This window comes from Acanthopagrus latus, chromosome 21 (genome assembly GCF_904848185.1).
Source record: "Acanthopagrus latus isolate v.2019 chromosome 21, fAcaLat1.1, whole genome shotgun sequence".
NCBI lineage: Eukaryota > Metazoa > Chordata > Actinopteri > Spariformes > Sparidae > Acanthopagrus > Acanthopagrus latus.
The window spans coordinates 25,965,496-25,989,511 of record NC_051059.1 but is presented as its reverse complement, the minus strand read 5'-3'; the positions used below and the strand labels follow the sequence as shown (position 1 = coordinate 25,989,511).

The 24,016-nt window shown below is 42.3% G+C and overlaps 2 protein-coding genes across 2 annotated transcripts in view; both read right to left on the bottom strand.

The window, feature by feature from the left end:
* Positions 1 to 3,450: 3,450 nt before the first annotated feature.
* Positions 3,451 to 13,348, bottom strand: LOC119011204 (GTPase IMAP family member 8-like). The gene is given in 6 exon segments (XM_037084147.1): positions 3,451 to 4,339; positions 4,342 to 4,492; positions 7,334 to 7,942; positions 10,879 to 11,495; positions 12,472 to 12,568; positions 13,343 to 13,348. Coding segments are annotated over 6 exon segments (2,229 nt in total). The 3' UTR covers positions 3,451 to 3,590.
* The window catches only part of retreg1 (reticulophagy regulator 1), a 25,041-nt gene continuing 14,286 nt past the window's right edge, over positions 13,262 to 24,016 (bottom strand). Inside the window, exons 5-10 of the mRNA XM_037084146.1 lie at positions 18,250 to 18,367; positions 18,045 to 18,129; positions 17,692 to 17,814; positions 17,362 to 17,432; positions 16,944 to 17,067; positions 13,262 to 15,911 (exon numbers count right to left, since the gene is read on the bottom strand). Coding sequence (XP_036940041.1) covers positions 15,394 to 15,911; positions 16,944 to 17,067; positions 17,362 to 17,432; positions 17,692 to 17,814; positions 18,045 to 18,129; positions 18,250 to 18,367 — 1,039 coding nt within the window. The 3' untranslated portion in view covers positions 13,262 to 15,393. The remainder of the gene's footprint in view (positions 15,912 to 16,943; positions 17,068 to 17,361; positions 17,433 to 17,691; positions 17,815 to 18,044; positions 18,130 to 18,249; positions 18,368 to 24,016) is intronic.

The following is a 24,016-nucleotide window of genomic DNA, read 5'->3' as shown; positions in this document are numbered from 1 at the left end:
TGATTTTAGAAATGTAACTTTAGTTGTTAATTAAATGACGTCTTGTGCAGTTTAATGTCACTTGTTGTCAGATTCCAGGTGGAAGCCTTAAAAGAAAAAAGATTTTAACACACAAGCTTGTTTAAAAGGCTTTAAATCTATGAAACAACTATGCATGTATGTTTTATATAAACTGACCATAACAAAATAGGGAACTATAATCAGTCCTCTGGTACATACTGACCATGACGACATCAGTTTTTTAAGAAGTGGGGGACAAAGTTCATCATCTCATTCTGTGGAGAAAATGTTCAGTCAGAGAAGCTGAAACATGTCGTGTTGATGAGAAAATCTCCTTTCTTCACCCCGAGACGAAATTTCAACCTGAAAAACTGAAACATAAACTTTATTTGAGAATTATTTTTGTCTCAGCTGAACTTTAGGTTCAGATCAGGTGTACGACAACACACAATACTCACATGTCATATATGCAATAAGAGGGTTATACACACAACACATGAGGACAGAATGTTTAATGTAAAATAGGAAATTACTAAAGTAAAAACCCCAAACCGTGACAATGAGATAATCTGATATCATGCTGTGAACAGACACAACAGATATTCAAGCTGATTAAACATCAGTTGTCCGTCGTCCAAACGATAAACAGTGCAGGAAGAGGCAGAAGACCCAGAGGGCTGATCTGAGGCCTGCACCTAGATACTGTTGATATCTACCTATGAAATTACACCAATAAAAAGGAACAACTGCCAGTGAAAAGAACAGTTCATGTTTTATCTATCATTGTTTGTTACACCTTTAATGCAAGATCTGCTCATGACAAAAACATCCGATAATGTAGAAGTCAGAACAGTTTCAGCATCAGCATGGTGTGAAGCTCAGACACCTGCTGAACAATACTGCCCCCAAGAGATTAAAGTGTGAAGCAAGTGCCCTGAAGCCAAAAGCATTTCAGTGACAAATAAATGTGAACTCAACTGATTTCTTCCCAGTATAGTCTTCATCATGAATTCAGACTTTGAGATGCTCGGCTGAGCAGATTCATCAACCTGTTGTGGCTCCTTGTGAACCTCCACAGTCTCTGTCACAGACAAGCATGAATTCTTTAATAAAGATTAAATGATACCATCTGATTTTCATGTCTTTTATAATACAGCACACTGATGCCATAGATGCATTAAAATTATAGTCTGACTGTGTTTGCAGCAAGCGTTTATGTATCGTCATGCTGTGAACTCAGATGCTGGCTGCACTCGATGTGCACTGTATTTTATTTTATTCATTTATTTTATTGCAGTTCAAAAGAACGAGTGGCATTTCTTGTAAATGCTGATAGGAGGGTTGAGCAGGATTTACTGTTTAGCTTTGACCTTCAGGACCATGGCACAGTTTGAATATAATGATGACAATGAAACTATATTTGAAGTCACAAACATGAGGAAGCTAAAAACAATGTTCACTCGTTGTCATGTGGAGTGACGCCACTCTGATTCGCTGAGCTCGCTCTGGAGAGCTCACCACCGCCCACCGCCCACCACCAGGGTCCCAGACACACCATCCCTCATGAACCTGGTTATTTGTGCACATTAAATCACCTTTAATTTGACTCTGTGTTGCCTCTTGCATCTGGGTCCAGTTCCACTGTGCATCATTCACAACATTCACCTGTACTGTTACAGGTGATACCAGTTTGAGGCGCCATCTTGTGCTCAAATTAAAACATCAATCCAGTCAAAAGAACAAAACAAAAATCTAATTCCATCATGATTTCCAGCAAATTGTCTTAATGCTAGATAATAAACAGTTCAGTCTTACAATGCAATGCAGGAATGAACTTGCATTTTTTGAATAAAACTTTACATTTCTTTTCATTTCTTTAGTTTTTGATTATTATGTTCATACATTCACGCTGTTTAAAGACCAGTTTTATTTGTAACATTGTGCCTAAAATGTTCATATTTGAATCTTGTTCTATGAATAAAATAACAGAACAGTGGAGCCCTGATCAATGTTATTGATAACACCTGCTGCACTTTCTGTCAATGTTTGGGCTGAACCAATAGGAGAAAGCTTGTGTGACTCTCAGCCAATCAGATCCAGCTGCTTTCCCAGAGTATAAAAAGCTCCACCGAGCAACAATCCTGAGTAGCTTCTGACCACTCAGAGCCAAATGAGTCTCTTCATCCTCAGTTCTAATTTTATTTAGTCATTTAGACGCAGCGTCAGGAAGGATTAACTTTCAACTCACAGTTGAGGAGGTTTAACTTTTACAATGGCTGATTTTTCAGTGCAGTAGTTTCTATCCATCCATAAAAAAATGCACTTCTCCTTGCGTTGAACACTAGAAGCATTATTCATGTTTCTACAGATCTACAGACACCAGTTTGTTGGGTTAGAATTTCCTCTCTGGGTAAAGAAAGAAAGTTTCTCATCAACACGACATGTTTTGTGTCGTTTCAGCCTCATATCAGCTTCTCCGACTGAACTTAAGATTTATTTTCTCCACAGAATGAGATGATGAACTTTGTCCCCACTTATTAAAAAAACAACTGATCCAGTCATGGTTAGTTTGTACAAGAGGACTGATTATAGTTCCTGATCTATTTTGTTATCCTCAGTTTATATGAAACATACATTCATAGTTGGTACATATATTTAAAGTTAATTTAAAATCATTTTAATGGTAGATATCATTAACAACATATATTATTTTGTCCTCAGTTCATTTCAGCTGCATCATTCACATGTTAGTCACTTCTGGCCAGTGGAGGGAGCTACTGTACAATATCTGTGCTCATGCAGGAGTTCAGCTTTGTGCATCTAAGAACAGTTAAAGTGTCATAGTTTTTTAAAATCAGATCAAATTAAATAAATTAAACAAGCTTGTGTGTTAAAATCTGTTTTCTTTTAAGGCTTCCACCTGGAATCTGACAACAAGTCACATTAAACTGCACAAGACGTCATTTAATTAACAACTAAAGTTACATTTCTAAAATCAACCTCTGAAAAGAATGACTTGTTTATTATCAGCTTTATTTATTATCAGTGTTTCATGAGAATCTGTAGCACTTTTCAACATCAACTGATCTCATCAACAAGTGTGAACATGTTAGTTTTATTAGATGTTACATGACAATATATATAAAATCAAAAGATGTATTTCAGTTAGTGATTCTTGATTGAGCAGGTGTCAGGTGACTAAATGACATCGTACACAACAAACCAACACATTAAATCATCAACACAATCAAAACAAACAAACTAAGCAGAAGAATTACAGAGAACTTCCAAGTTGCCAATCAGCCGTTTTATATTGTTCACAGCTAATTTCTTGCTGACCCCTCCAAGCTGTTACTGTTCAGAATGACTTTGTCTTATCATGTGTACTTTATTTTACATTAGTTTATTTTACAGTGTTTGTCTCTAAGGAAAGGACTCACAGCACATGAAGTACGATGCTCTAGATTTGCTGCTGCTTTCCATTAAAACTATTCAACTGGTGAAACAAGCAGTGACTTGATTGCGACTCAGAAACAGAAAAAGACTGAGTTTGTTACTGTCAGTCTGACATCACAAAGTCAGGAAGCTTTTTATGAAATACAGCAAAGACTCGCTGCTACAACAGCTGTAGGAATTAACCATGCCAGCAGCCCTGCTGTTATGGCTATTGCAGCATTTTGCTCTGCCTCACGTCGAGCTTCGTCGTCATGCTTTTTTTGTAGTTTTCTACATTTCTCCTCTGATTCTCTTTCAGCAGCTTGTCTCAGTTGTTTCTCCTGCTCCTCCATGTCAGCGTTCATCTTCCTCATTTCTTCATCATACTTCTTCTCTATTTCCTTCTTCAGCTTCTCCTGCTCTTTGCGCCTTTTCTCTTCATTCTCTTTCAGGATTTTTTGTTTCTCCTCTTCAATCTTCTTCTCTGCCTCCTGGAACATGTCAGTGGTGTAGTGGCTTCCTCCGTTCTTCTCTGTTATGTTTCTGATCTTGTTCAGCAGCTCTCTGGCCTGAGAACGATCCTCCAGCTCATTATTGAAGACGTGGTACTGACCGTTACATCTGGACACGAGTTCCTGCAGGTCTTTATTTTCCTTTAAGAACTCCTCAATGGGTTTTCCTTTGAGCAGGTCACCATGGGTGAAGAGAACCATGCTGTGTTTGTCTGCTTCATCTCCAAAGATTGTCTGAATCTTCTGCACCGTCTTCTTCTCTTCCTCTGTGAATCTGCCCAGTTTGATGAAGATCAGGAAGATGTGAGGTCCAGGAGAAGCATAAGAAATGCTCTGGGCAATATCTCGTTTGGTTTTCTCTTCATCTATCCTGGTATCAAACAAACCTGTTTGTCCACCTCACCACAGACCTTTTCACATTTTTCAGTCAAAGAGATGGAGGAGAACTTTGATTTAAACTTCTTTATACCCAGAATAGTGTTTCCTGAGGAGCTCTTCCCAGCTCCAGTCTTCCCAACCAGCACAATCCTGATCTCCTCATTGTTGTATATGTTCGCTCCTGATGGGGGAAAAAAGGAGAAACATTCAGCTGCATGTTTTCATAAGATTGTGCATCTTTGCAGTTGAGCAATGAGCAATTTGACATTTTGCAGTGGAGCTTGATGACGGTTTCCAAGATGGATTTGAAGATTTGTCTGCTTGGTTTAGTTTCTTGGTCTTGGCTACTACTGAATAATTTTACTATATTAATGAATCAAGAAAAATGACCGGCGACGAAGGCGTAGGCGACGAAGGCGTAGGCGACGAAGGCGTAGGCGCGGCCTGGAACTCGCTGGAGGCTGGCGACGAAGGCGAAGGCGTAGGTGCAGGCACAGGACTTAGTGTGGGACTCGGCCGGGCCTCCGACCGAGGAGCATGAACAGGCACTGGACCTGGCGTGGGCCTCGGCCAGTCCTCCGACCGAGGTGCAGGAACTGGCCTCGGCCGGTCCACTGACCGAGGTGAAGAAACAGGCGCCATCTGGACCGCCGACTGAAGACCACTGGCAGGTGTCGACCGGACCGCCGACTGGGGGCTGTGGCTGAGGCTGAGGCCTGGGCTGAGAGCTTAGCCGTGGCTGAGGCCTGGGCTGGAATCTCAGCTGTGGCTGAGGCTGAGGTCTGGGCTGGGAGCTCGGCTGTGGCTGGAGCTGAGGCATGGGCTGAGGCCTCTGAGCCTGACTTCAAGGAACCAGGACGTGGACGGGCTCGTCTCGGTGGGGGCACTTTGTAGGCAAGCCGTGTTCCCCAGAAAGGAGATACTTTGGCTGTGGCATGGGCTGAGGCTGGAGCTGTGGCATTAGCTTCAAAGAAAAGTTTGCTAGCAGCTATTTGACGGGCCCTGCTAGCAGGATTTGTTACAAAGTCCTGGTACCACCTGATTATCTCCAGGCCATTTACTGCTGGGTCCATGTTATAAGGTCCGGTCATTCTGTCAGGGTTGGGTTGAAAGGGAAAAGACTATGGAAGGGAAAGGTGGACCCAAGTGCAGTACACACAGGAGGCAAGATAAGGAAAACAAAAGGCTAGCTTTATTTAAAAGCTGTTTACAAAAACCAAAAGCAGACAAACAGGGATGAAAAACAAAGTAGCAACCAAGAACGAGACAAAGTAGCAAAGCAAAACCAGCAAGACAAAGTAGCAGATCAGAAATCAAAGTTCAACTCAAACATGGAAAAAATGCAAAATAACAGAGAACATAGGAGAAACTTAAAGGACACATGAGGGCATGGAAAATCAAACACATGACACAAGACATGGAAAAAACATAACACAAGACATGATACAAGGATGTAAATCATAAACAAGAAACCAACTTGACAACTTGAAATGACAACTAGTTGTTGTAAAAGCCAGTCACACATTTTTTTTAAGAGTCAACACCTTTGAACACATTTTTTCAAACATCACCAGATATCCAGTTACAAGTGATGCATTTATCTTGTGCTCTAATTAAAACTTCAATCAAGTCAAAAGAACCAAAATTTAATTTCCATTATGATCTGAAGCAAATTGTCTTAATGTTAAATAATAGTTCAGGTCAGGCTGACAATCCATTTCTTGAATAAAACTAGTTTCTGCTTGTTTTATTCGTACTTTTGTGGTGTTTAAAGACCAGTTTTATTTGTAACATTGTGCCTTAAATGTTTGTATTTGAATCTTGTTCAATAGAAAATAACAGAACAGTGGAGCCCTGATCAATGTTACTGAGAACACCTGCTGCACTTTCTGTCAGTGTTTGGGCTGAACTAACAGGCCTCTATATTTGCCCTTTATATTTTTTATTGTATTTGTACTGAATGTACCTGCTGCGATGATGACTGGATTTCCCTTCAGGGATTAAAGTTATCGATCAAGTAGCCTGCAGTTTAACAACTAAAAGACTTTTGCTGTATCGGATGTTTTCGATATATCGTGCAGATCTCAAATGTGTAACAAACAAGGATAAGTAAAACATGAACTTTGTTTTCTTTCACTGGCAGTTGTCCCTTTCTATTGGTGTAATTTAATAGGTAGATATTTGTACAATAACTTCAAGGTTTTCAGTCTTTGTGTGACGCCTGTTTTTTTTTTTTTTTATTCTATCGGTATTTTTTTTTTTTATTCATTGCATCAAGGACATTTGGGTGTAACAGCTTATAGTGGTTTTAGTTTATACTTGGTGTCGTGTTTCATGTATGGACAAAATATCAATATTAGTTCTGTTAATACACCATGTCCTTGACAATTTCAAACTTCTGTCATTTCTGACATCAGCTAGTGGCGTTAGAAGACAAAGCGAGTCTGATCTTAACCAGGTTAGTGAAGATTGTTGCCACATAGCCTCATAATTCAGTTCAGCCAGCATGAAGAATCAGCCTCAGCTGTGTTCAGACACAACAGCAGCTGGAGTTTAGAAACAAATTGTCCACAAAGTAATTTGACAGAAAAGATGTGATTAGTACATCTTGGAAACAAATATTCCAATCATCACATCACATCACATTAATTTATCTGCTGCAGTCTGACATCACAAAGTCACAAAGCTTTTTATGAAATACAGCAAAGACTTGCTATTGAAGCACCTGCAACAGCTGCCCCTATTCCTGTCCCTATCATTTTCCCCACAACATCACTGTTCTCAGCTTTCGATCTAGCGCTCCTCTCTTGTGTTAAATTCAGTTTTCTTAATGCCTCCACTAATTCTCTGTCACGAGCTTCTCTCAGTTGTTTCTCCTTCTCTCTGTCAGCCTTCACTCTCTTCATTTCTTCCTCATACTTCTTCTCTATTTCCTTCTGCAGCTTCTCCTGCTCTTTGCGTCTTTGCTCTTCATTCTCTCTCAGGATTCGTTGTTTCTCCTCTTCGATCTTCTTCTCTGCCTCCTTGAACATGTCAGTGGTGTAGTGGCTTCCTCCGTTCTTCTCTGTTATGTTTCTGATCTTGTTCAGCAGCTCTCTGGCCTGAGAACGATCCTCCAGCTCGTTATTGAAGACGTGGTACTGACCGTTACATCTGGACACGAGTTCCTGCAGGTCTTCACTTTCCTTTAAGAACTCCTCAATGGGTTTTCCTTTGAGCAGGTCACCATGGGTGAACAGAACCATGCTGTATTTGTCTGCTTCATCTCCAAAGATTGTCTGAATCTTCTGCACCGTCTTCTTGTTTTCCTTTGTGTGTCTCTCCAGTTTGACGACAATCAGGAAGATGTGAGGTCCAGGAGAAGCATAAGAAATGCTCCGGACAATATGTTGTTTGGTTGTATCTTCATCTGTCTTGGTGTCAAACAGACCTGGAGAGTCAATAACAGCAACATTGTGTCCGTCCACCTCACCAAAGACCTTAGAGCATTTTTCAGTCAAAGACTTAAAGGAGAACTTTGATTTGAAGTATTCGCCTCCCAGAATAGTGTTTCCTGAGGCACTTTTCCCAGCTCCAGTCTTCCCCACCAGCACAATCCTGACCTCCTCATCGTTGTAGGTTCTTTTTTCTGGTGAGAAGACTGAAAAATGAGCAAATATTTAGTCCTCTAGCATTCTTAGTTAATCAGCATGGGGGGCTACTGGTTTAGTTTTTACCACAGATAGTTGAACATGTGACCAAAAACATTTAAGATTGTGAGGAGCCTCAGTTAGTGTTATAACGACAGTGTGAGGGAACCACTACTTACCACTAATTAATCTAACTATGCTAATGAGTTAAAGAAAAACATGAAGCCTCATGAATTATCACTTAAAATCAAATAAAAGCAAGCAAGTGTCCCGGACACAATTATTTTTCTCCTTCAGTGGTCGTCAGACAGTGAGCAGGAGTTTGTCTTCAGCTTTAATTAAAACTTGAGACTGACTCGTCTCTCCTGCTCACCTGCTTCATGACAGATACACAAACTGTTTCTTCTGTTTCGCATCTTCTGAAATGAAAAGTCTTCCTGTGAGCTCTCAGATGTTGCTTTGGTTTAACTGATACAAACATTAAAATCCATCTTGAAAACAGATAAAACCTGAAGATGAACACAGTCTAAAATTCAACCGTCCTGAAATAAATCCTCGTTGCTGTTTCAGACACGTGTTGAGTTGTACGTTTATTTTGGGGGCCACAGTTTGTGGTGCTGTTGAACTGTATTGGAAGTTTTGTCCCAGTTCATTCAATCAATCAGTTTAATATAATGCAACACAAAGTGAGTTTGGGAGTCAAGATCTACCGACTCACAAACATGCTGGAGATGCAACAGTTATTATATAGTTAAATATAAGTTATAAACAACATAATGAATACAGTTTATGACTTACAGTATTTGGCAAAGTTGGTGGCCATAGCTGTGTAGAGAAGAAGCTGGTCTGCTGCTGGACTGAGGAAATAAAGTAAAGTTAGTCTGGAACAACAACTCTTTATAGAAGCAGCAAACCACACCTATAAAACACTGCTGACATCACAGAGCACTGATCTCTGTCTGAACGTTGTGCCGCTGTATTAATACACTGAACAAGAGAAACTGTTGCCTGATTACCCTTCAGATTGATTCAGTATCTGGTGTTTTACACATTACTTTCATGTGTTTTAAATATACAGTCAAAACTGCTGATATGTTGATTACCTGCCACAAAAGGCTAACTTGGTATATTAAGACTCAGACTTTTTTAATGGTCTTTCTTGTTTTCAGGCCGTAGAAATTCCTCTTTATATTCAATAATATAATAACATGTTTATTATATTTTGTGTGAAGGGTTTGCAAAACTGATGTTGAGAGAGACAGAGATGTCTCTGAGCAACAGATGGATACGAGTATAAGAAATCACCAGGCATTAGTAAAATGAGAATAACAATAAAGATTTGTGCTGATTTGAAAAGCTACAGGTTCCTGCTTTAGTTTCAAGTGCAGACAAATCTGGTATTGTCAGACAGACGGATATAAACTGCATGAATACAGTTTTAATTGTTGCATTAAACTGACAGTTTACAGCTGAAGTGCACTTTCAGAACTTGCTTCGGCATTTTAACATACATACGTTTTTTTGACTCTCACATGTATTCATTCAAACATTAAACGTGGTTCACACCCTTGATTGTCCCATTTTATTTTTAACTCCAGTGCAGCTTGTGTGTCTGGTCCTCCTGCATTTTCATGGTTCCTCCTGTTAACTGAGGACACGTCTCACTGTTCACTCCTCCCATCAGCATTTACAAGAAATGTCACCAGTCACAGACAATGGGACATAATAAGAATGCATTTTATTTAAAGGCACATTTCAAAGCCCTCAGTAACACCACACCTAACAACAACAGTTCATCAAACAATCAGAATGGGAGTTTTCAAACATGGGGAGATCAGGCGCCACCTACTGGACATTAGGGGCACTTTCTGTTGTTTACCAGGCCCTGTTACATTTACATTTTAGGGCATTTATCAGAAGCTTTTGTCCAAAGTGACTTGCAACACCTGCAACTCTTGAATAAACAGTTAGTCTGGAACAGAACGTCAGATGAAAACACTCTGGATTTACAAGTCACAACCAGTTTAATCAAACACTGATTAGACTGCAGAGGAACTGCTGTGGTTCAATAATGATCTGGGGTTGTTTACACTATTCTTTGTCGCTCGCTGTAGATTCTTTTACCCACTAAGTTTTTTAAAGGGATAGTTGGTGTTTTTTGAAGCGGGGTCATATAAAGTACATATCTATAGTCGGTCTGTTCCCCACCATAATCATGGATCAGCGCAGCCTCAGTTTGGAGAAGCAGAGAGACGCTCAGCTTTGGAGGAGAAGCCGGCAAATGCAGTTCTACTGAACGGGTCAGTCACAGTCTTTGTCATCCACGTCACTGCACTGTACAAGTGCAAGTCAGGCTGCAGCATAAGTAATCAGTCCAGAGCTTTTGTCTCTCCATTTTGGCCAAATAAAAGCGTTTCCAGAAACCACGATTTATACGTATAATATCAACTTTTCTACAATACATCCGGGGTTGGTGGTGGCATGTGGCGTGACACACAACACACTGTCAGACTTTGGTTGTTTTATTTGGACGGCCTGATGCATGAAATGTTCTTCGACTGCTTTATAATTTCTCTGTAGTAACTTTGATTCATGATTATATGATATTTCATTACCTTGGGTCTACACTTTTGTTTATATTGACCCCTGAAGGCAAACACAATACATCCTCCAAGTATCAGGGGTCTGTTATTCTGCCGTAAGTGATACTGAAATGGAATAGGCCCCAGGAGGGAGATTTGAGGGGCAAGGCACCCAAGAAAAGAGCTCTGAATGTGGGGGCAGGCAAAGGATGCCAGAGGTAGTAAAGCCGGAACATTTAGTGCTGCCATTGTTTCCTTTATTTTCCTCTCGAGTTTCTCCCGCTCTTTGCGTATTTTCTCATTTTCCTCCCAAAGGATTCGTCTTTTCTCTTCCTCAGTCTTCTTCTCTGCCTCCTGGAACATGTCAGTGGTGTAGTGGCTTCCTCCGTTCTTCTCTGTTATGTTTCTGATCTTGTTCAGCAGCTCTCTGACCTGAGAACGATCCTCCAGCTCGTTATTGAAGACGTGGTACTGACTGTTACATCTGGACACGAGTTCCTGCAGGTCTTTATTTTCCTTTAAGAGCTCCTCAATTGGTTCCTCTTTGAGCAGGTCACCATGGGTGAACAGAACCATGCTGTATTTGTCTGCTTCATCTCCAAAGATTGTCTGAATCATCTGCACCGTCTTCTTCTCTTCCTCTGTGAATCTGCCCAGTTGGATGACGATCAGGAAGATGTGAGGTCCAGGAGAAGCATAAGAAATGCTCTGGACAATATCTTGTTTGGTTTTCTCTTCATCTTCACAGGTGTCAAACAGACCTGGAGTGTCGATAACAGCAACCTGTTGTCCATCTACCTCACCACAGGCTTTATCACAGTGTTCAGTCAAAGACTGAGGGGAGAAATGTGATTTAAACATCTGTTTTCCCAGAATGGTGTTTCCTGCAGAGCTCTTCCCAGCTCCGGTCTTTCCCACCAGCACAATCCTGATCTCCCCATTATTGTATCTGGTCAGTTCTGAGGAGTAGATCGGATATTATTAATATGCAGTCGTGTTATTCAGAATAATTCACTTTATCTCTGTATTGTATTTGGGACATTCATGGTGCAGAGGAGAACCGTATGAGCTTGTGTGAGAAGGACAAAAGCTAAAGAAGCTAAAGCCGTTAGCGCTAACCTGATTATAATCCAGGTTTTGCCAAAGTTTGTCTAAACATCACATCACATGTGCAATGTAGGGACAGAGTTATGGTTAAAACTTAAAAGAAATAAATGAAAATGTGAATTGAGCACATTTCAATCGACCGGTTTGGAGCAAATAAACTAACTAGGCTACTCAAAGCATCATTTCATCAGAATCTGGTACTGGATGGCATGAACAGCAGAGGAAGAAGAGGTCCAGACGTGACTTTACGATCATGGGAAACTCTACGAAGAATCAGCCTCAGTTTTCTTTCACGGAGCAGAAAGCATTTTTTAATGACTACCAGAACTCATTTTTTTAAAGTGACTACCTCGAGATCAGCCCAGAATCCCTTTTGGATTTCCATTAATATTGGACAATTCTGAGCCTCATGGTTCTGGATATTGCAAGAACTACTGGGTCATTTGTGCAGTTAGCTGGAAAGTTAGGGTGTGGAAGTGTTCGAGCAATGACATCATTGTTAAATGGGTCATTTTACTTCACATCACATGCAATCCAAGCTCCTTCCTGACAGCACGGTCAGGTAGATTCACCCACTAACAATCACCGCTGGTACACAAACTTGTTGGGAGACAGAATAAGAGAAGTTTGCACATGGAGGGTTATTTCCTGGAGTTAACAGAGGAGCAGACGTGTGGAGGAGGAGCTGCCGTGACGTACACCATCCTGGCTTTTGATCAAACTAGATTTCAGTCACACTCCTCCCATTTGTTCCCTGAAAGATTCGAGCACGACAGATCAGCAGTGATCGCAGACGGAGAACGAAGGAAGGCAGAAGGAAGAACTTACCGTGTTCGGCTGCTTCTTCATCGGCCATGTTAGTGTCGTACAGGGCAGCGCAGGTGTGCAGCTGAAGACGTGCGTGTCTCAGTGTCACACCTTTCAGCTGAAAACCACACCCACATCACAGTGTCGACAACAGAGTGACACAGGTGTGCACAGTTTATCTGCTGCAGGTTTAATACAGGATACATCGGTGAGCCGCGATGACTCATCACAGCGCCGCTGCTCCGATCGACACCCACTGTGGGTCCACTGTGTCCTGTATTGTATTCTGGCCTTCATAGATTTGTGTCTGTTGCTACTTCACGACTTTATGTGTTTCATCTTTATAACTGCATGTTGAACAAATTGTCAGATCTTGAAAAATAGATGTTAGCTGTCAGATAATGGTGGAGTTAAAAGTATTTCTGTCTGAAATACAGAAGGGTAGATGTGGAAACTGGCAGAAAAATGAAGGTCTACATGTTTACGGAGCTCAAGATTGTGTTTAAGTGTAGTATTTCAGTAAATGCACATAGTGAAATCTGTCTACTACTAATAACTGTTGCTTTAATGTAGATAGTTTATGTTTCCAGATACAAAACCAATGTAATAAACTTGTTATTGGACTTACTGTAGACTAATCCAAACTCTAACCTCAACCCTAAATCAAGTTTTAGCACAATAATTTAATGATTCACTTGGATTTTGTCGCCAAAAAGCAGCAAAGTTCTCTAAGTGTGACTGTAAACAGATGGATGTCTCCATGAGTGACACACAAACACACACTGACGTCCGATCAATGAAACCACACGACTGCGTTACAACATTTTATTGACATTCTTGAGTTTAACTACATAAAAGTACATTTTGTTAATGCAGTTTGGTTCTGACTCACCAACATCTTTCCCAACTTTTAGACAACAGGAAGGTAAATGAAAAAAACAAAAAAAAACATGAATTATCTCATCGATGTTCTCAATATTTTAAAAAGTGTTCAGAGGTTTGAACATTTCTTCGTCTTATACAGTTATTATCACATGTGAGCTAGAAATGAACCGCAGCCACTACAAAGTCCTCTCATAGGCACTGATAAACATTTCTACTGTGATCTTTAGAGTTATGATACAAGGCATTACAGGATTAATTCAAGAGGGTTCATTATACATTGCTGTGTGTCTTAATTATAAAAACATTGTCTTTCAGTGTACAAGGCATGTTAAAGAACCCGTCCAGTCAGTCTTCATCTTCCTGTGACTCAGCAGACGTCGGTGAGTCGTTGAGTGATAATTAAGGTGCAAATGGAAATACGTCGTTTCAGAACATTTTACTTTCAGCGCACTCAAACTGTATTTGACTTTATTTTGGATCATCCTGTGAGGTGAGGAGCAGAAGTCTTCACGTGCTCACTTGGTTCTGAGAAGTCCAGACGAGTCACACGCTCACCACCGGAGTAAATCGAGCTTTTAGTTTTATCTGTTTATTTCTTGTCTCCTGCATGTTTTACTAGGTTTTTTTTACAGAAATGTAACTCTTAAGCCTCCAAATGTTTCTGTTTGGAGACGTTTCTCTAAAAAACATCCACTGGATGTCGATTTAGCCTTTTTTGAAAATTACATTTTGACAAGTTGGGGAACGATCCAGCTGTGAATAATGTTAAATTCAAGGCCCTGACGCACTGAAAATAAAATGTTTTAATGTTTAAATATATTTATGTCTCAAGGTAAGATGTCCATGCAAAGCGTTTTGATACCAGCTGCATGTTGTAATAAAATAAAAGTCCCTCGACTTCATAAATGTTCCAGGAAAAAAAAAAAAAAAAAAAACATATAAAATTAAAAAAGGAAATAATAAAAAATAAAGTTGATAAAGTCAACTATCCAACCAGTAGAAGTATTTTGAGCATTAAAGGTGATTGTCATTTGATTTGAAGTCTGTAGAATTCTGGGTAATGTAGTCTGATGAATGGATTCAGCACTAAAGTGAGTGTTGGATGTAGCAGCAGTCGGACGACTCAGGTCACTGGAAAATACGCATCCAGACATTTTGGGCTGCGTTCAAAGTTTCGTGTTGTTATTCTCACCGTCTGACAACATTACAGGGATGATTCCTACAGAGAAAACTGCTCTGTTAAATAATAAGTGACCGGAAACATACAGTGAGTCTCGTTCGTGGAGAACTCGCCGCTGCACTGACGCGACTTCCAGCTGAGGAGATCAACTGGACCGGTTCTGAAACTAAGCATGAATCGTTAAAATAAAATGTGATCAGGTGATTAAAGTTGCTTTGAAAAGACGAGTGTAACCACAGCAACTGATTCAAACCACAAGTAGGTTTTTAGTCCTTAAATCATCAACAAGCTTAAACGCCGGATCAGAACCCACCACATGTTTGTATCTTATAATGTTCACTGTATATAAAGTGGCGTTATTAAAGGCTGAACTCTGACCAATTGTAGCTTCATTGAATATGTCTTCAAGCAGTGAAAAGTTACTAAATCAATCCTGAACCCGACCCGACCCGACCCGACCCGGCACGTTAGCATCAGACTCGCGATCTGACTAGTAATCCAATAAGCTCTGAGATCGAAGAGCGATCAACAAGGAGCTGAAGAAATGTTAACAAATAAATAAAGACAGATAAATAAATAAATGTGCAGTGACGCGTGCACACTGCACGGGAGTTATATTCACTCATGTTTCCTTCCCAGATCTCCCACATCGCTCATTCTCGCTCCCACGTCTGCCGGGTCGGGTCGCTGACGTCGTGGGTTCTGATCTCGGCATCAGGCTGCGACGATTCTGATTGCAGTGACATCACTTCCACCTCCACGTCTGACAAACTGCTCTACGGGTTAAAAGATAAATGGAAACATCATTTTCTCAGACAGTCCTGCGTGACCACAACATCTCCCTCCACATGTCCTCGTTAACCCGTCCTCGTCCCCGATCAGTGGCGTCTCAGGAGTTTGGAGAAGAATCCAGAAGGTGCCGGTTGGTCACTCTGGGCCGGAGCCTCCTCTGTGGCCGGGGCCTTCACCTCCTCCAGCCCCAGCTCCCCCTCCAGCTGCTCCAGCTCCGACTGGTCCAGCAGCTCGAAGTCCTCCACCTCGCTGTCCGACTCCTCGGCCAGCTCCAGCAGCCTGGTGGATTCTGGGACTCTCGACCGCTGTGTGTCTTCGCTCAGCGCCGAGAAGCCGACCGCCGCCTCTATTCTCTCCTGAATGGCGGCTGTGACGGCGGCGGCGATGACGTCGCCCGCCATCTGGTTGACTAATTCGAGAGCGTTGTCGGCAGGTCGGTCTTTGTGAGGAGAAGGTGAATGCTTGGATTTGATTGGCTGCTGGGGATGAGGCGAGGGGAGGCCGAGGCTGAGGTCATCGTCGTCGTCGCCATTGGTCGTTGTGCCGTTGTCAAGTGAGGGGAATTCTGGGAGACCGCCGGTGAACGCTTCCTCTCTGTCCAGGTCTGTGAGGTGAAAAAGATGCTCATTTATTTCATGTGTTTATAAGAGTGAATGATAGATTTAGTCTGTCTTCATATGTGAGATGATTTTCATTGTCAATTGATCATCAATTAGTTGTTTGTTCCATAAAATGTCAGAAAATAGTGAAAAACATCCTAAGATGTCGTCCACAAATGTCCTGTTTTGTGCAAAACCCAGAGATATTCAGTTTACTGTCACAGAGGAAAGAAACCAGAAAATATTCTCATTTTAAAGGCTGAAATGAGAGAACTTTGACTTTTTTTTCATTTCAATTTCTTCACTTGAGCTGAGGTTGGCAGAGCGAAAGGCTGATGAAGGAGAAGCAGAGCTGACCGGAGAAGAACTCAGGTGACAGGGCTCAGCTGATCGGACAGATCAGACAGGTGTGGAGGGAAAATCAGGCTGGTGAGGAGGCAGAACAACACGCAAGGAAGAGGAGCTGCTGCCTCTGGAGGTATTAAAGGCTCAACGAGAGGTAACGAAAACACATCAGTTCTTAGTCTCAGGAGGTTAAACAAGGTTATAAATGTTATACTCATTTTGTATTTTCCCTAAACCCCTGTTAAAACTACACATTGGTCCTTTAATGGACACAGTGTGTGTTGAATACAAACGAGAACTGAGGCTGATGATGCTGCTGAATAAAAAGTCAGTCTTCAGGATACAATGATGCAACAATTAGTTGGTTCGCTGTCAAATATTAAATGAATCACCAAACTATTTGCTTTGAGTAATTATTTAAGAAGAAATTCTCTGATGTCAGTTGGTTAATTGTGGATATTTTTCTGGTTTCTTTCCTCTATGACAGAAAATTCAGTATCGTTGGGTGAATAACTTCATCCTGGTCTTCGATCAACATTTTCTGACATTTTCTAAACCACACAACAAATTGGTTAGTCAAGAAAATGATCAACAGAGTCACAAACAGTGGAAATAATCATTATTTGCAGTCATATCCCAGTTAATTAAAACCGTGCGTCCATCTGTAAGAAATGTGCTGCTGACAAACGTACCCTCAGAGTTCTCCGTCTGCGGCGTGTGTCCCTCCGACAGGTTGAAAGTACCGTTGTCCGTCCACGTCACGTCCGACACCTCTGTGTCCGACACAGACATTTCCTTACACACTGTGGAGTCGAGCTGCAGGAGGGAAAGTCAGATTTTAGACCGCAGACGCAGCTACAGATCATCTAATCTGCTGACTCAGACTTCAGCTGGTGGAACAATTCTGAAGTGTTCAAATTCAAAGTGACGTTATAAAAGATCCAATTTTAGGACTTCTGAGTTCAGCACTCAGTGAACTAGATGTCTGGATTCAGTCTGGCACAGCTGAGGTCTGATGCTGATGTGGATCATGTGTACTGAATATCAATAAGCGTCGAGTGGAGCCTGTAGCGCCACAGAGGCGTAATTAGATGGAGATGATGAGCCGACCTTTGGAAACATGGAGGAGAGGTCCGACTCGATGTTCTCTTTCTCAGTCTGAGCCTGCATGATTCTCCGCTCTGAAAGGAAGAACACAGTTTCAGTCCAGTACCGAAGACAGAAAGTAAAAAAGAAGATGTTGGTTTTGTAGACGGGAATAAAAACAGAATAAGTTGTGTGAGTTTTCATACTTTGCTTGTTAATATTCAGCGATCACAGTTTGTTTTTCGTGCGTCATTTTTAAGTGTTATGTATTTTCGGTTTGTTTGAATGAAACTTAAAACGGTTTCCCAACACGTGAAACAGAAGATTTAACGTATTGACGTGTGTCACAGTTACCATGGTTCTCTTTGATTTTCTGAAGGAACTCCCCGATGCCAAAGTCCAGCTTCTGCAGAACTGGCTCCAGCCACAAGCCAACCTCGTGAGACGAAATCAGAGGCCACAGGAAAAAACCCAGCACTGCAGCGACGGACGAATCCAAAGACAAGAACGTTTCAGTTTCCATAAATGTCATTAAAATACCAGCAGTAACAATACGCTGAAATAGTCCTTTAAACTTTATTTGCAGAGATAAGTTTGCTCGTACTGTATTTGATGCATCACGTGGAAATATCATGACTCGTCTAAACATTTAAATCATCAGCGTGATAGAAAAGTTCTGTTCATGGTCAAATCTTTGGTTTACTCACCGAGAATATACGAGATAACGATCCCTGGAATGTAGCGTCCTAAGACAGCAAAGAAGGTGCACAAACTGCAAACCAGCAGGCAGAACTAGAAAAGAAGGAGAGCAAACACAACGACAACATGACCATGAAAATGTTGAAGTATTCACGATCAAGTTTTCCCTTCGGTGACTCGGTGAACAGTTGAGGTTCGTCTGAGGTCGCCCACCTTTCCGGGGTTTTGCTGTTTGAAAGCCGACGTCTCCTGGAGGAAGAGCCTGAGGGAGTCGCCGAGCTGAGGTCCGGTCCCGGACCGGCTATCCTGGCCCGAGTCGATGATCTCCCAGCTACAAGACAAGACAAACAGGAACAGTGTTGGTCATCTTTAAAGGTGCAATATGCAAGAATTGTATATAAAAAAACATGAAGAAATAAGAGAATGTGAAGAACCGGTCCAACATCCCTGTGCTACTGCTGTAAACAACAACACTTCCCTCCCGTCTGAAGCTCCCAGTCTGGACCACTAGCCAACAGAGCTAACTGGCTAACGGCAGCTACAGTTAGAAGCTATTAGCAGTTGGTGATACGCTCCCCCGTTACGTTTTTAGTATCAACGCGACTGGTCGGCACCTTTAAGATCACTCAGAGGATGCTGACACCAAAATGAACAACAATGTTGGAAAATGGACTCTCAAAGTAAAAAAATATGTTTCTGGCTCCGTTCCCTAAAAGTTTTGGGTTCTGTTCTGGGCTGAGACCAAACCTCCATCCATGTTTAGAGGAAATCCAGTCAGTTAACTTCGTTCTATGAATTCTGAAACCTTAAAGTGGTTTAAAACAGCTGAGGCTTGGTTTATGTGAGAGGAGATGGAGAAACACCTGTAACCTGGAGGAAAACTACATTCATGCTTCGGTTTGTCTTCGTATTCTCCTCCAGGACTCTGACATCCTCTGACCTGAAGCTGTCGGTGGTCTACATGTTATACTTGTATCTGGAAACTTTGCACAGCACCTGTGTTGCCTTTTAAACGTGCTTTACAAACAGTCTCTTGACGTCACCCAGAAGAGGAATTGAAGAGGTTTATTTTGAGCCTTAAAATTCTTCTGTTGAGGGTCGTTGATACAATTTAGTGCCCATCCGACGCAAATGTCATCGTCTAAATTAAGAAACCTGCCATAAAACCAGCAAGATGACTAAATAGACAGGTGACAGATGAGAGCGGGAATGTGAAAGTGCTCTTCATGCTAAGAATTCTGGGCCACCTGCTGAGAGGAAACTTTCCCCCTCCACCTCGAGGGGTTCCCAAAACTCACCTGCTGTTGGAGCTACTATCGGCCCTCGTGCTCACTTCACATGAAGCGGCTATAAAAGGCTCACATGTGGCTCATGTGGAGGTCATGTGCGATAAATAGACGAGGGTGTGAGGCAGCGAGAGTCCGGCTCACTCTGATCTCTTTATTTTGGTTAATATGATTCAAACTTTAACCTGAAAAAAGCCACCAAGACAAAGTCAAGCTGTTTTTTAAAGAGGAATCTGAGTGTTAATGACAGTCACAACATAAAACCAACAATCTGCTGATCTTCACTAATCCAGATGTGATATTTTAACAGCGACACCTTAAGTTTTCTTTCTTACTGAGGTAGTTCTTTAACATCTGATGCACTTTATCACATATCAGGGTGTGAATATGGATATGAAGCCATGTAAAACACTGAGTAAGCTTCAGCTATGAGACCGATTTGACCCCAGCGACCCTGGTACAGTTAAAGAGGGAGATTAACGAATACAGCAGGGATCTCCACCACTCTCCACCCAGTTAATCTGGGTGATTTTATTAAAGACAAGCGAGCAGGTCAGGCTTCACGAGCTGCCTGTCGCGGTTCAACAGCCGTTCAGAGACCAGAGGCCATAAGTTTGATCCCTGTGTGTTGTTAAAGTGGAAACATACAACTTCCAGGAGACGACGCCGCCGTCTCAAACAGATAATGATAAACCTGATCGTGGTAAATTACAGCAAAACAAGATGGCATGCTGACTGTGGCATTTCCTGGTTTAATGTGCTGTTTCTGACAGATTGATCCCTCCTGCTGGCAGCTCTTCAGGAAAAGTTTTGGCATTTGAAGTGGTGTGAATTAGCCTGTGTTGGCAGCTGCTAATGACGGAAATCCTGTTAAGCAACATACTTTCCCCCCCGGGTCAGTTTTCTTCCACACTCACAGCTGTTTTCACTCCATATCCACAAACCAAACCACCCAAAGCCACTCCGCCTGTTGAGCTTCTCCCCCTCCTCAGTCGTGTCTGCAAGGAAGAAGCACGAGAGGCCACGAGACGCTACAGTATCTCATATACACCTCCCACCTGACCCAGTCGTGTCTCACATAACCCTTATGACGAAAAGGTCGAGCCGCTGCTTCCCTCTCTGAGGCCGATTTCCAGGGAAACAAGATGTGTCGAACATGTGACAGCGATACTGTGAAGCGACGGACAGGATCAACGTTTCTCTGTTCCACGAAAGACAGTCGTCTCCTCGGAAGGAGACGCAGGTCTTCATGGATAAAGTACCGTCAAGTTTCAGCACATCACAGATCACCTGGAGCGTGGAAAAGGAGTTTGTTACAGTTTGTTTTCCCTCCCAACGTGGAGACGAAGACTCAGTCCCATTCTACATTTGAATCCTCCGACCTGCTCCACTTCAGAACAGAGTCATGAGGTGCAGCAGCTGAAATCCAAACACATGACATTGGACAATCCTCCAAGACGTTGGCAGACATATCCAGTATGTACTTAGCCTTAAAGGTTCAGTTCACCTAAATCACCCAAAAAAGAAGAGGAAAAAAAATCTGTTCTTAGTTACAGATTCTCTTTTCTTCAAATAAAAGCACGCAGGTGAAACTGAGACATTGTTCTTTGTTTTTCTGTGACTGTGGAGAACAGATTTGATTAGAAAACTAAAGAAACGATCTGCTGCTCCTGAAGTCTTTCTTCACTGGTCAGATCTCAGTCCTGCCGACAATCTTCAGGACACATCTCAGGAGCTCCGGTACCTTCAGAAGATTTATCAACTCTAATAAAACCAGCCAAGCACTGCAGGGTCGACATGACTCTTCAGAGGAGACGAGTAGAACTTGTTTTTGGAGTTAATGGAGTTCTCTTGTGTTAATGTGGCACTCCTGGTGTTACCACTGATGGAGATAGAAGAGCACAGATGCTCATGAAGAGCTTCATCACATGGACACTGACAGTGTTTTCATCCTGCCGTTCTATCCCAACTAGCATCAGGACATCCTACTCTGCTGGCCTGAATGTGAACGGTGGACTAGTCGGGGACAGACGGGGGAGGTGACGAGGTTCAGTGGCATGGGTGAAAATTTGGCCGTGATCAGAAGTGGAAAATGACGTCAACCTTGCTGTTTTTGCAGTTAGATGTCATGCCAACTTTTGAAATGAATATTCAACAAACTTGCAGTAAAAACTGAGCTTCCACGCAAAGTTGCAAACAGCTGACTCGTCCTAAGTCCCGCCAGTCTTACCTCTGTGCTCCAAAAACAAAGTTATACGTTCTGTGTGTTTGGTTCATCTGTGTTGCAATGAAAAGAAAAACAGTTAAAGTTCCCATGAAACTGCTAAATGAACTCTGTTTCCTTCAGCATAGTTACGTCTTCCCAGTAAAAACAGGCAGCAGCCAACAGTGATGAACATGTGTTACATACAGTCGCGTTAGATGATGGACACATCATATCACACTAGCTAGCTGTTGTGTAATAGTCAGTTTTAGCTACATCAAGAGGAGTTAGCTTAATGTTAGTAAAAGTCTGCCAATACATCCTTCCGTTTCGCGCTGTCGTCCCGGCTGTCAGCTTCTTAAAGTTGTATCACCTGATGCCCAAAAGCAGCCAGATAAACAGCAACATCATCATCTAGCAACAGTAACTGCGGGGGTGCATTTCTTAGTAGCGCTGGTGATGAACAAATCCAAAACACCACCGTCCACTGGCGTGTCAATCAGTCAACATGTCGTCAGCCGTCAGTCCTCTGAACCTGTCAGGTCAGAGGCCTGGAGGCGGCGGCAGCACACGAGCAGCTGTCAGGCCGATGTCACTTTTTACCCAATCGGTATTCTCTGAAACAACACTGGGAGCAGCACGTCTGAGCCCCTAACAAGCCCGGTGACGGCGCCTTAAAAATAGACAGAGACAAACAATGCGAAGAATGGCGGCAAAAACATCCCAGCTCTCCACTCGTGACTGGGAAGGAGGCGGAGTCGAGGGCGTGAATATGTTTACCAGCCTGCCTGTGTCGACATACATACGTCTCTGATGCATCCGACACCTGTTTATGCTCCACGTACAGCCGCTTATACAGTAAGCTGACGTTAGTGGAGTGAGAGGGCAGAGTCTCAGCACAGCGAGTTTACAGTTCATGCCTTCGCAACAGGACGTCTGCATGTCTCATGAAGCCAAGAGTAACACAAGACGCCGGTGTTCTGGATGGACGCGAGCGATGACGCAACGATGTGCACCGCTTTGCAAGGAGATCTGTGTCATGTTGTTTGCGTTGTTGATCCATTTCAGACTCGAGTTAAATGTGCCGAAACGATGTGGGAACAGAGTTTGTGATCATAAAGTTTGTATCACCAAAGTATTTACATTAAAAACTGCTTAAAAACAAGATTATAGTTTCCTATGTGAAGTGTCAAAAGTCTTAAAGGTTCTCGAGAGAAACATATTTTCTAAGTTGCAACTTCTCTTTTCTTTTGTAAAACGCAAGCAGGAGTAACTTCGACACTGTTCAAGTAAAGATTTGATTCAAAATGTTCAAAGAAATCAAATCTTTTTGAAAATAAAGAAATAAATCACTTCTGTGTTTATTTCCAAATTCAGGCAAATAAAACCCAAACTATCAAAAGTGAAACGTGGGAAAATAAAAGTATATACTGTTTTTTTTTTTCAAGGATTCTAGAGAGCAGATCCTCTCTGGAGACAAATGATCCAGCGCTCCTGAAGTCTTTCTTTACCTCAGTCCTGCCCCACGATCTTCAGGAGACATCTCAGGAGCTTCAGGTACCTTCAGAAGATCTGACGACACGATTAAAACCAGCCAAAGCACTGCAGGGTCGGAGTGATGCGTCAGAAGAGACCGAAGAGAACAAAAAAAAGAACAAAAAAAAAACAGCCAAGAAAACTGAGGTCAGGTCGGAGCAGAACTCGGGTCAGACGTGCCACACGGCGCGAGAGCAGCTTGTGTTTATCCTCAATGAAGCCTCGGTTGGAGTATTTCAAGTGGCGTCGTCTAAAAATAGCCCGGTCACACTACATTCCAACTGGCAGCCATCAGCAGGGCAGAGGGACGGGGTTTGGGGGGGAAGAAACAGCAACACCCTCCACCACCACCAACACCAACACCAACACCAACCCCCCAAACATGCCTCCGCTTGTGTCAGTGACATGGCATGAACAGCCCGACGAGAGGAAACATGTGTGACTGACTCACCGATGTTTGTTTTTCCTAAACACCGGCTGTTTATTCAGAGAGGTTTGACATTTAGAGGTACGACTTCTCACCGGGAGTCAGATGAGAAGATGGAGCCGCATTAACAGTCTGACTCAGCGGATGTAAACTCTTCTCCTCATCCGTCTATTATCTGCACGTGAAATCGACAAGAGTGAATACTGACGAAGCAAATCACATCTGAGCTTCGCGTGGAGTTCAAGTTAGTCGCAGCCTCGACTGAAAGCAAAGACGCGTGTGTGTGTGTGTGTGTGTGTGGTTCACCCTTCAAACGTCTACAGATCAAATAAATGTTATTTATACAGCCCGAAATCACAATCGCATCGCCACAGTGATGCGAACGACATCCTCTGTCCATCGAACTCCTCAATTCAAAAACTCGACATGTTGAGGGGAAAAAAAAGATGCTAGAAACCTCAAGAAGAAGCACAGAGAGGACGGACACACAACAAATGTCTCATGTGCAGAACAGTGAACTTTCTTCCG